General features: G+C 49.4%; 2 protein-coding genes across 3 annotated transcripts in view; both read left to right on the top strand.

Annotated features, from left to right (window-relative positions):
* Positions 1–12,068, top strand: part of EVPL (envoplakin) — an 83,153-nt gene that overhangs the window by 35,151 nt on the left and 35,934 nt on the right. The window lies entirely within an intron of this gene.
* The window catches only part of ACOX1 (acyl-CoA oxidase 1), a 28,178-nt gene continuing 17,333 nt past the window's right edge, over positions 1,224–12,068 (top strand). Inside the window, exons 1-3 of one of the 2 annotated variants that reach the window (XM_056115429.1) lie at positions 1,224–1,385; positions 1,552–1,711; positions 8,982–9,142. In XM_056115429.1, coding sequence (XP_055971404.1) covers positions 1,277–1,385; positions 1,552–1,711; positions 8,982–9,142 — 430 coding nt within the window. In that variant the 5' untranslated portion in view covers positions 1,224–1,276. The remainder of the gene's footprint in view (positions 1,386–1,551; positions 1,712–8,981; positions 9,143–12,068) is intronic. The other variant, XM_056115428.1, reaches the window with a different exon arrangement.

Here is a 12,068-nt window from a genome sequence, read left to right as displayed (position 1 = left end):
CAGTGGCCAAATGCAAACTATAAACCTATCAAACAAAACTTGAGGAAACATCTGCTTTGTTTTGGCCTTGGGTTCACACATGGTGGTTCTCAGGGTTCATTCCTGGGACTCGATGTGGCCTAGAGGATCAAACCTGAAGGGTCTCTTGCAAGGCAAAACGACTTCTGCACCGTACTATCACTCTGGCCACTTTTGATTTTCTACAGACCATCTAGTGCATTTATTTGAGGTTTTCGGGGGAGCACCTGGTGGTGCTCAAGGGTCGATCCAGTGGTGCAGCAGATGAAATCCTGGACTCCTGCATGCAAAGCATTGTCCCCCTCAATCCCAACGCGGCCTTTCTCTGCAATTCACCGCAGGAAAGACATGCTCCCGAACCCCCTTAATGCCCCTCCAGTTCAACCAACTTCGGGGGCGGGGGGGGGGCACTGGGGTGCACTGAGGGTCTCAGAATACGCGGTGCCTGCACACCACGCAAGCGCCTTAAGCCTTGTACTACCTCTCCCGCCACACGGGTGCACTTAAGGCTTAGACCACAGCAGTTGTGAAAACGAAAAACCCTGGATTCCAGGAGCCCAACCGCCTGCGGGTCTCCGAAATCAAAAACGCTCAGGAAAGGGCGAACACTTCACAGCCTTGTGGCAGCTGGTCAGTATCCGGAGAAAAACATAACGGGAGCCCTTACCCCGTGAGACTTTAGTCGGGGCCCCGTTCCCCACCAAGCCTTTCCGACCCGCGCCACAGCGCAGAGCCCCAAGTCCCAGCCTTCCTCTCGCTTCCGGGGACGGCGAGGCGCGGGCGGGGCGGGGCGGGCGCGCGCGAGGCGCAGGCGCATTGGCCGTCGTGGGCGTGGCCCCGCCTCCCGCCCCGCCTCCCCGCGGGGTCAGAGGGACGGAGCCTCCCGCCTTCCGCCCGGCGCGGTCACGTGACGGAGGCGGCGCGGCCGCGCGAGGCCGCCGTGTTCTCACCTTTCCCCTCCAGCCTCCTTCCACCTGAGGGAGATCTTTCTCGAACGTCTTCCCGCGTCCGCTCGGCGGGGTGGGCCGTTGGACTCCCCCTGGCCGAGAGCCGGGGACTCGCCCACCTCGGGGCCCGGCGTCCACGCGCGGCGGCGGCGGCGCCGAAGGGGCGGGCCGGGGTCGGGCCGAGGCGGGGCGGGGCCTCGGCGCGGGGCGGGGCCTCGCGCGGGGCCGGGGCTGCTCTTAGGGCCGCGGCCGCCGGTGTCGCCGTCGCTGTCGCCGTCGCCGTCGCCGTCGCCGTCGCCGTCACCGTCACCATGAATCCGGACCTCCGCCGCGAGCGGGCCGCTGCGAGCTTCAACCCGGAGCTGCTCACCTACGTCATCGATGGCGGCATCAGCAAAACCCGGCGCCGCCGGGAGATCGGTGAGGGCGGCGGGCGCGGGGTCGGGCCGGGCCGGGCCGGGTCGTGTCGTGTCGTGTCAGGCCGGGTCCGGTCGTGTCGTGTCGTGTCGTGTCGGGTCAGGTCGGGGGACGCCCCGCCGCCCGCCCTCACGGCCTCTGTCTCCCCCGCCGCCCCGGCGCCGCGCAGAGAACCAGATCCTCAGCGACCCCGACTTCCAGCAGCAGAACGTGAACTTCCTGAGCCGCGGCGAGCGCTACGAGGCGGCCGTGAAGAAGAGCGCCTACATGGTCAAGAAGCTGCGCGACTTCGGCATCGCCGACCCCGACGAGATCCTCTGGTTTAAAAGGTAGGTCGGTCGGTCGGTCGGTCGGTCCTTCCCGGGCGTGGCCGGCGTCCCGGCCCCCCCACTCCCACCCGTTCTTGCAGCTTGGGACCTCCGCCGAGGCATGGAAAATAACGGTGACCTTTGCGTCTTGCGCCTAGGGCCCACTGGGCCAGCTGTAGAATGCCGAGCCTGGGACGCGGCCACATTCTTGCTCAAGAATCCTTCACATTCTGGCAGCGCCAGCGCTGAGATCTTGAGGGATTTCAGTGCAGAACGACCTTGCTCTTTGTCTGATATCAGGCCCGCCGGATTGAAAGCCCGAGTTCAGGAGGGGAAAAAGGGAAAAAAAAATTTACTGTGAATGATTATTCTTTAGAACTTTTTTCAGGGGCAAGCCCAAGCGTGTGAAATATTTGGAAATGTGAACCAGTGTTTCTAATTTTCTGTCCTAGTGCGGGCGTTGAAATTATGATTCTGGTTTGGGTCCACACCCTGCAGTGCTCAGGGCTCACTTCTGGCTCTGTGCTCAGGGATCTCTCCTGGCAATGATGCATGGGGGTTATCTGAGGTGACAGGGATTGGCTGCGTGCAAGGCAGGTACCTTCTCAGCTGAGCTATCTTTCTGGCTCTGGATGTTGAATTTATGTATTTATCGATCACACTTGGCAGTGCTCAGGGCTTACTCCTGGCTCCTAGGCGTATCACTCCGGAGTGATACTCCTAGGTATCACTCCTGGCGGGCACAGGAAACCATATGGGGTGCTGGGGATTAAACGTGGGTTGACCAGGGGCAAGGCAAACAACCTAGCCTCTGTACTATCACTCCAGCCCATCTGGATGTTGAATTTGAAAACCTGGAACCTGGGCCAGAGGGGTAGTACCGTGGGTAAGGCTCTTGCCTTGCACACCGTCAACCTGGGTTCAATCCCCAACACCCTGTGTCTCCAGAGCCCACCAGGAGAGATCCCTGAGCACTGCCGGGTGTGGCCCCAAATACCAGAAACAAACAACACTTGCCTTGTATGGGTGAGGCCCGGGTTTTGATTGTCATCTCTGCACAGTTCCCTATGGGCACCCCAAAGCTAAGGCAGTGCTTGGTGCATTGTGTTTGTGAGTTCGTTAGATTTTCGAATGTCACCAGCTGTGCTTCCTAATGTGGGACAAGGCTGGAGTGAACTCACAGTGAAACAGAGCCGTGTCCTCCATGTGGCGTAGAAGTCAGCCGGCACCAGTCACTTCTGTAGTATCACCTTTCGTGATGCATCCCTTGCTGTTGGGAAATAGAAAGTACAAACTTGAAACAGCTAAATATAAAGTACAAATGAACATTCCCTTTGACATTCTTCACATGTTCCTGTTCTACAGTGTAACAGGAAGAGAAACTTCAAGCTAGAGATGGGGACTGGAAATTAGCCTTGACGTTTATTGAATGCCATTGACTCTCTGACTTCTGTGCCCAGAACAGAACTCAGGCCTGTCTTTTTGTGTCACAAAGAAAAATACTGCCAGTTCCCTCTTCGAAACACCATTGTGAAATGAACTGGATTTCTTAAGTGCTAAATTTGCCAGGTTGGGGTGTAAGGATCATAGGCCTAAAATTGATCAAAGCGGCGCTAGAGCAATTGTACAGCAGGTAGGGCATTTGCCTTACACCCTGCCGATCCGGGTTCAATTTCCCAGGTTACTGCCAGGAGTAACCCCTGTGCATCACCAAAAAGCCAAAAAAATTTTAAAAAATTAAGATTTTTGGAAGCAAGATTTCTCTTCCCGGAGATTGAGGGCATTTACTGGTTCTCTTGCATCAGTTTCTCCTTATGAGAAAGTAAAACAATGTTTTGAAGTTCACTGAATATTATTTTTTGTTTTTATTTATTGTTTTGAAGCCATACCCACCAGTGATCAAGGCTTACTCCTGGCTCTGCACAGGGATCACTCCTGGTGGGCTCAGGGAACCGTATGGGGAGCAAGAGATCGAACCCAGGTCAGCCGCTTGCAAGGCAAGCACCCTACCCACTATACTATCTCTCCAATCCCGTAGTAAAATATCGAGGTTTCTCAGCTTGATCAGTAGAAGAACCCTGGGGCTGGAGCGGTAGCACAGCAGGTAGGGCATTTGCCTTACACGAAGACAACCTGGGTTTGATTCCCAGCATATCCCATATGGTCCCCGAGCACCGCCAGGAGTAATTCCTGAGTGCAGAACCAGGAGTAACCCCTGTGCATCGCTAGGTGTGACCCAAAAGGCAAAAAAAAAAAAAAAAGGTAGAGTAGAAGAACCCTGTTTCTCCTCAGTCCTTGGGGAAATACGGTTCATAGTTTGGTACTTGTATAAGATGTTTGCTTAATCACCTTTCCTGCAAAATTTAAAAAAATTTTCTATGAGAAGAAAACTGACTAAAATGTTCTTGAGAAGGGCTGGAGCAATAGCACAGCGGGTAGGGCGTTTGCCTTGCACACAGCCGACCCAGGTTCGATTCCCAGCATCCCATATGGTCCCCCGAGCATCGCCAGGAGTCCTGAGTGCAGAGCCAGGAGTAACCTCTGAGCATCGCTGGGTAAGGTAAAGGCCCTCCCGTTGATCGTCGATTTGCTCGAGCGGGCCCAGTAACGTCTCCATTGGAGACTTTGTTGTTACTGTGTCTGGCATATCGGATACTCTCGGTAGCTTGCCGGGCTCTCCGAGAGGGGCGGAGGAATCGAACTCGGGTCGGCCATGTTGGCCGCTTGTAAGGCGAACGCCCTACCGCTGTGCTATCGCTGGGTGTGACCCAAAAAGAAAAAATAAAGGTTCTTGAGAAAGCTCAACCAGTATGCACAGTTACTTTGCATGAGAACTTTGGTTTGATCTGTAGGAGGTTATGGTTCCTCCAGCACTGCTGGGTGTGGCCTAAAGGACAAACAAAAATGTAATTTAAAATTCTAATGAGAATCAGTCCAGATTTTCCTTTTTCTTCTGAGGTTTTTAAAGCTTCTTATTGTGGCCTGAGCAGTAGTACAGCGGGTAAGGCACTTGCCTGGCGTGCCGCTGACCCGTATTTGATCCCTGGTATCCCTTATGGTCCGCTGAGCCTGCCAGGAATAACCTCTGAGAACCACCAGGTATGGCTAAAAAACAAAAATAAATAAAAGATTGTTCTTTTAAAAGCATTTTTAGGTTTTAAGATAAGTTAAATATAAAGATCCTAAAGAGGGGCTAGAGCAATAGCACAGTGGGGAGGGCGTTTGCTTTGCACATGGCCGACCCAGGTTCAATTCCCAGCATCCCATATGGTCCCCCAGCACCGCCAGGAGTAGTTCCTGAATGCGTGTGCCAGGAGTAACTCCTGAGCATCGCTGGGTGTGACCCAAAAGGAAAAAAAAAAGATGCAAATGAGATCTCTTTCCTTTTTGATCCACTGCCAGCAGTGCTCCAGACTTGCTACTCCTACCTGTGTTCTCAGGGATCACTCCTGGCAGGCTTGGAAACCTCTGGGGTGCTGGGATCAAACCTGGTTGGCCACAGGCACGGCAGACTCCCTATTCCCAGGAGAGATTTTCAAAATGTGTTTTGGCTTTGAGACCATACCTGGTGGTGCTCAAGAAAGGCTTACTCCTGGGTTGTGCTCAGGGATCACTTCTGGTGCTACTGGGAACCGAGTGCAGTGCTGGGGTTAGCAACGTGCAAAGCAAGTTCCTTATTCTCTGAATTATTTCTCGATCCCAACCCCAGATGTTATTCTTTTTTTGGGGAGTGCGCAGTGTTACTCTTTTGGGGAGGGCACACCTGGTGATGCTTAGGGATTACTCCTGGCTCTATGCTCAGGGATCACTCCTGGCAGGATTTAGGGAACTATATATATGAGGTGTCAGAGATCGAACTGTGTTTGCTGTGTACAAGGCTAATGCTCCACCCACTGCACTATCACTCTGGGCCCTCCCCTGATTTTATTCTTGTATTAACTTCCAAATGATCTCTAAAAATTTCTGAATTTGTTAATGCTTGTAAGCATTTGATGGTTTTTGTTTATTTTATGTCAATAGCATCATTTTATAAGCCCAGAATAACTTTATTGAGTTGTTCTTGGCCCCTTCACTTCTCCTGTTTTACGTAGTGCCATCATTGCTTCTGCTTCTCAGGATTTCTTGTGTAATCAATTTCTTCCAATAAAATGTGATGGGGGGCTGGAGCAATAGAACAATGGGTAAGGTGTTTGCCTTGCTTGCCACCATCCTGGGTTCGATCCCCAGCATTCCATATGGTTCCCCAAGCACTGCCAGGAGTAATTCCTGAGGGCAGAACCAGAAGTAACCTGTGAGCATAATTGAGTGTGACCCAAAAAGCACCCCCCCCAAAAAAATAGTGGGGCTGCCTTACCCTTTTGAGAGAATGATCCTTGTATTGATCTAATGAATTGTTCCCTTTCAGTGAGGAATGAGGCAGGGTGTTTATGTAAAGGTGTGGCCTCTGCCTCATAGTAGCAGGAAGCAGTGTGAGTTGCTGACTTGACTCACTCCTCTCCTTTCATGCCCTTTCTTCCCTTCACTTAGTTTAACATTTGATGTTGGTATAAAAAAAAAAACAGAATCTCAGGGTTAGAGTTTTTCCTACAGTGACTATTTCGTGTCCAGTGATTACTTGGATAGTTGAGTTTTTGTTTGTCTCCAACCTCCCCGGAAGGTGATCTTGTGTCTCTTTTCTTCCTTTCCTATTTTTTGGGTGGGTGGATTTGGTTTTGGGGCCACACTAGGCAGTGCTTGGTGCTTATTCCTGGTTCTGTGCTCAGGGGTCACTCCTGGTGGTGCTGGGGGACCATACTTGGTGCTAGTAATCAAACTGGAGTCAACCACATGCAAGGGAAGGTCATTGACATCTCCTGTACTATCACTCTGGCTCCTAATCTTATTCTCTAAACTTATGCCTGAATCAGCAAAGAAAACATTTTTTCCACTGATGCTAATGAGTGGCTTCTATTGATTTTCAGGTGCGATTTAAAGCACAGTTACAGAAACACCAGATAAATAGTGATGACATCAGGGTCAAGAACCTAGCTCAGGTCAGGGCCAGAGAGAGGACAGCTGGTGGGGTGCTTGCCTGCATGTGGCCAACCTGGGCTGGATCCATAGTACCCAGTAGGTCCCCAGCCCACTAGGAGTGATCTTAGAGCCTGGACCCAGGAGTAAGCCCTTTAGTACTGGGTGTGGTACAAAAATAAAAGGGCGTGTGCCTTGCACGCAGCCAACCTGGTCACCCCAGTTCGATTCCTCCGCCCCTCTCAGAGAGCCCAGCAAGCTACCCAGAGTATCTCGCCCGCACAGCAAAGCCTGGCCAGCTACCGTGACGTATTTGATATGCCAAACACAGTAACAAGAAGTCTCATGATGGAGATGTTACTGGGCCTGCTCGAGCATATTGATGAACAACAGGAGTACAGTGCTATAGTGCTAGTGCTTTTTGGGTCACACCCGGCGATGCACAGGGGTTACTCCTGGCTCTGCACTCAGGACTCATTCCTGGCGGTGCTCGGGGGACCATGTGGGATGCTGGGAATCGAATCAGGTCGGCTGTGTGCAAGGCGAGCGTCCTACCCGCTGTGCTATCGCTCCAGCCCCAATAAATAAATTTGTTAAAAAATGAATGTAGCTTAGTGATAGAGCACTCGATTTGCATGCAGGATTTGCTTCCCTGATCCTGTAAAAGGAGGGGAGAAAAAGAGAGGACATCTATGATTAACCTGTTCCTTTCAGCTAGAGTTATTAATGTTTCTAAGTGGATTATGATTGGTATGAGAAAACTAACTTATATACTATCTTGGATGTAGGACAAAATATGTTGTGTTTACTTTTCTTTTTTTCGTTTTTGGTTTTGCGTCACACCCAGCCATGCTCAGGGCTTACTCCTGGCTCTGCCCTCACTCCAGCCATGGCTGGGGGACCATATAGGGTTCTGGAGATTGAATTTGGGTCAGCCACGCGTAAGGCAAGCGCCTTACCCACTGTGCTGTCTCTCCAGCCCCTGTTCGTTCTTTCAAGGTGGTGTGGTGAGGGCCTTCCCCAGTGAAGTGAAGCATTCCCCACCTTTCCTATAGTTCATGCCTTGCTATTTATTCCACTATTATTTTTCTTATAAAATAATCGTTTTCCTAAAATAATAGTTGAAGAACTAATAGTTTAATTATGGTTAGAGTTCTCTTAGCCTGGAGTAACGTCCAAAGGCCATGTTGGTTAAAATTAAATAAATATCTTTTTGTAAACTCTGGAGATCTTCAGCAATTCTTGACCCTGGCACACATACTATCCTAGCTTCACTTTACTTTAGAAAGAGAGTTTTTGTTTGGGGCTAGACTCAGCAGTGCTTGGGGCTTACTCTTGGCTCTGTGCTTATGGATCATTCCTGGCAGGAGTCTGGGGACCATGTGTGGTATCCAGCATCGAACCCAGTTTAGCTGCATGCAGAGCAAACACCCTACCCACTGTACTATCTCTCCAGCCCCAAAGAGAATTTTCTTGTTTTTTTTCTTTTTTGCGGGGGCGAGGGAGGCAGGGGAGGGAAGAGGCATCCCTGGAAATGCTTGGGCTATTGCTGGCTCTGTGCTTGGGTTAGCTGCTAAGGCAAGTGTTCTCAGGGGACCATATGGGATTCCAAGGATGACTGGGGCTTTTTTTTTTTCTTTTTGGGTCACACCCGGCAATGCACAGGGGTTATTCCTGGCTCTGCACTCAGGAATTACCCCTGGCAGTGCTCTGGGGACCTATGGATGCTGGGATGCTGGGAATCAAACCCAGGTTGGCTGCGTGCAAGGCAAATATGCTACCGCTTTGCTATTGCTTCATCCCCCTTCTTTTGATTTTTAAAGGAATCACTTAAAACCTGGAAGTAAAACAAACATACAGTACACAAAGTCCATTCAGTCCAGACTCGGATATGGCTCAGTGACAGCACGTAACTCTCACATGTGAGGTTGTAATCATAACAGGTTCGGGGAATAAAAATGTTGTTAAGTAACTCCCACAGCGAGTAATATCAACCGAAAAAAGGGGTTGAGGGCGTAAAACTAATGGATGGCATTTGCTTCCAGAACTCATGTAGATTTAAAGGAAAATTTCAAAATGTGGATTTTGAAACGGCTAAAGGACAAGGAGATACCAGCGTGTATCACTGCCCTTCAGGTGGCGACATGGCACATTTCAGTTTATTGAGAAGGGACTTCGGATTTCCCTCCCTTCATCCTGCGGTCCATGCCATGTAGCAAGGATGGGGTGGTAGGACGCACTATAGAGTAAGGCTGAGATCCTTTTCTTTTCTCTCCCGTAGACTACAATTGAGCAGTTTTGTGGAACCCGTGGGCCTCAATTTCTCCATGTTTATTCCAACCGTGGTGAATCTGGGCACCCCTGCTCAGCAGGACAAATGGCTGCTTCCGTCCCAGGAACTCCAGATAATTGGCACCTACGCCCAGACCGAGTTGGGCCACGGTTAGTCCTCTGCTGAGGGTCAATGGGTTCCCCACCTCAGGACTTCTTTTGGCATTCGATTTTTTTTTCCCCCTTACTGCTACTTACACTTCTGAGATTTTGTTTCAGAGTTGATAAATTGTTAACAAAATTCCCTTTCTCATAGGTCATTTCCCCGTCAGCTGGCCCAGGACTCTGGCTGAGACATTCTTCACCATTCTTTCTTGAAATGTTTACCTTTGTTCCCTTCACACCGTTTGAATAATAGATTTTGAACCATTTAGAAAGACGACTTTGGGAATCTAGCAAAGTCCCCCCTAATATTGGTGTCTGTTAAATAATTTGTTGGAATTCCTGCAAGCAGTAAAGCACTTGGTAACTTCCGGAAGAAGCTTCTCTGATCTAGTGAATTTTCAAGTTTCCCTTTGGTGTTCAATTTGTTGATTTCTTTGAGAATTGGTGAATGTTCCTTCCCGTAATTCCTCGGTACAGATGGGGCGTGAACATTCTGTGGGTCTTCCAGGATTGCCTGAGCATGAAGCTCTTTCTGGATGGAAATTCGGAGCCTGAGGGATGGTCTGCAGGAAGGGCGGGTAGGTGGATAGCTAAGAAGAAATACAGAGTAAGAGAGGAAGGCAGGGAAGAAAAGTGGTTTTTAACCCATTTAGCTTTATGGTACAGAATCTGGAGCTGGGCCCACAGCTACTGCCTGTAAAGCATATTCCCAGCCCATTGGACTTGCCCTGGCCCTACGAGCTTCTTTTTTTCAGTATTCATTGAGTTTGACATAATTTTGTATTCATAGAAGTTGTAGGGTATAAATTATTCTAGATTGAATGGGTCTGGATGTGTATCTCTCTCTTTCTCTCTCTGTGGTTTTTTTTTTTTTTTTTTTTTTTTTTTGCTGCTTGGGTTACTCCTGAATCTGCACTCAGGAATTACTCCTGGCAGTGCTCGGGGGACCATATGGGATGCTGGGAATCGAACCTGGGTCGGCCACGTGCGAGGCAAATGCCCTACCTGCTGTGCTATTTCTCTAGCCCCCCAAGATGTGTATCTCTCAGTCTAATACTGCCACTGTAAATGCTTTGTCCTGTTTATATTTCTGAGATTTTGATAGAGCCACAGTATTTAAGGCAAGTGTTCTCAGAGAGTTCTGGCTGTAACTCTTGAGTTTGGGATTCTAGCCTCTGGACAGTTGCTGAGAAATGAAGAGACTCAACCCCCCTGAGTTCAGTCCCCACAAATAGCCTGTCTCTGGTTTGTCTCCCCTCTCTCTCTGGGGAAATGAACCTCTGCGCCCCCTCAGTGGGTCTTTGAGCCTCTGAGGCAGAGGATTTGTAGCCTTGTGGGACAGTGGGAAACTTGATCCCATCATTAATTGTCCTTGACCTCCAGGTCACAAAGCAGGTAGTTTAGTATTCATAGGTACTTGATTGCTTAAGAGTCTGACCACAACAGATGTTTTTCCCTGCATACTTGTTATCATTACTAGGACAGTTTTTTTCCTGTGTGTCATTTTCATCCTTTAGATGAAGCAATATTTCTGCTCCTATGAAATAAGACACACCTTTCTTTGAAACTTGAGCTCTCTCCTGGACTCTTTCTCTCTCTCTCTTTTTTTTTGGGGGGGGTCACACCCAGTGATGCACAGGATTTACTCCTGGCTCTGCACTCAGGAGTTACTCCTGGAGGTGCTCAGGGGACCATACGGGATGCTGGGAATCGAACCTGGGTCAGCCGCGTGCAAGACAAACGCCCTACATGCTGTGATATCTCTCCAGCTCTCTCCTGGACTCTTTTTTGATTTGTCTTTTCGGGTCATGCTCAGCAGTGCTTGTGGCTATTCCAGTCAGTACTGGGCGATCATGCAGTGCTGGGGATCTGACTGACCTCCCGCATGCAAAGCCTGCTAGCTCAGTGAGTGATCTCTCTTGCCCTCCTGGCTCATTTTTTGGTGTGTAATGAGGGGTGGTGCTCAGGGCTTACTTCTGGTTTTTCCCTCAGGGATCACACCTGGCGGGCTTGGGGGACCCTGTGGGATGTTGGGGAATCAAACTTGGGTCAGCTACATGCAAGCCAAGCACGCTACCCTCTGTACCATCTCTGCCCCTCTTCCCTTTTTTATGTTGAATACTTTGACTTGTGTGTGATGTGGAGTAAGGGCGAGCCCTGTTGTTTTCTATGTTAAAATATATTTAAAATCTGACAAGATGGGCCTGATCCTATTCAAGATATTTGGTGTGTTTGCGTACTATATTTTTTAGACAAATTCAGATCTTTGATTTGTCAAGTTCTAAGATACATTCTTACATTAAATCTTTGTATTTTTTTGGGGGGGGGGCTGTAAATACTTTATTTAGTCTTCTCAACTGGGAATTAGCTGTTTCTGCTCTGTTCATAGTTGTTCATCCTGTTTAGGTTTTTTTTTTTTTGGGGTCATACCCGGCGATGCACAGGGGTTACTCCTGGCTCTGCACTCAGGAGTTACTCCTGGCGGTGCTCAGGGGACCACATGGGATGCTCGGAATCGAACCCGGGTCGGCCGTGTGCAAGGCAAACGCCCTACCCACTGTGTTATCTTTCCAGCCCCCTGTTTAGTTTTTCTTAATGATGATTTTGGACTAAGTTACTAACAAATTTAAAATATTTTGTAAATGTCTCATATCGGCTTCTGTTTGAATAAAAATGCAATGATTCCCCCTCTTGTTACCTGTAGCTTTCCTAATTTTATTCATTAATTGGATTTTGCATTGATTTCCAAGGACCATAATTGTGCTGCCCATGGAGTTGCTATTTTGATTTCTTTCTTTCTCACATGTTATTAATTAAATCATTTTGTCCTCAGTCTTGGCTCTCGACTTCCCAGCCTGTATCATGCGGAAGGGGAGAATGAGGGAAAGCCTTTTGGTGTTGTGGTTTGAAATAACTAGCTAACCCCTCTCTA

Source organism: Sorex fumeus, unplaced genomic scaffold (genome assembly GCF_029834395.1).
Source record: "Sorex fumeus unplaced genomic scaffold, SorFum_2.1 ptg000029l, whole genome shotgun sequence".
NCBI classification, from domain to species: Eukaryota; Metazoa; Chordata; class Mammalia; order Eulipotyphla; family Soricidae; genus Sorex; species Sorex fumeus.
The sequence above is the reverse complement of the archived record's forward strand: the minus strand, read 5'-3'. Positions and strand labels throughout refer to the sequence as shown.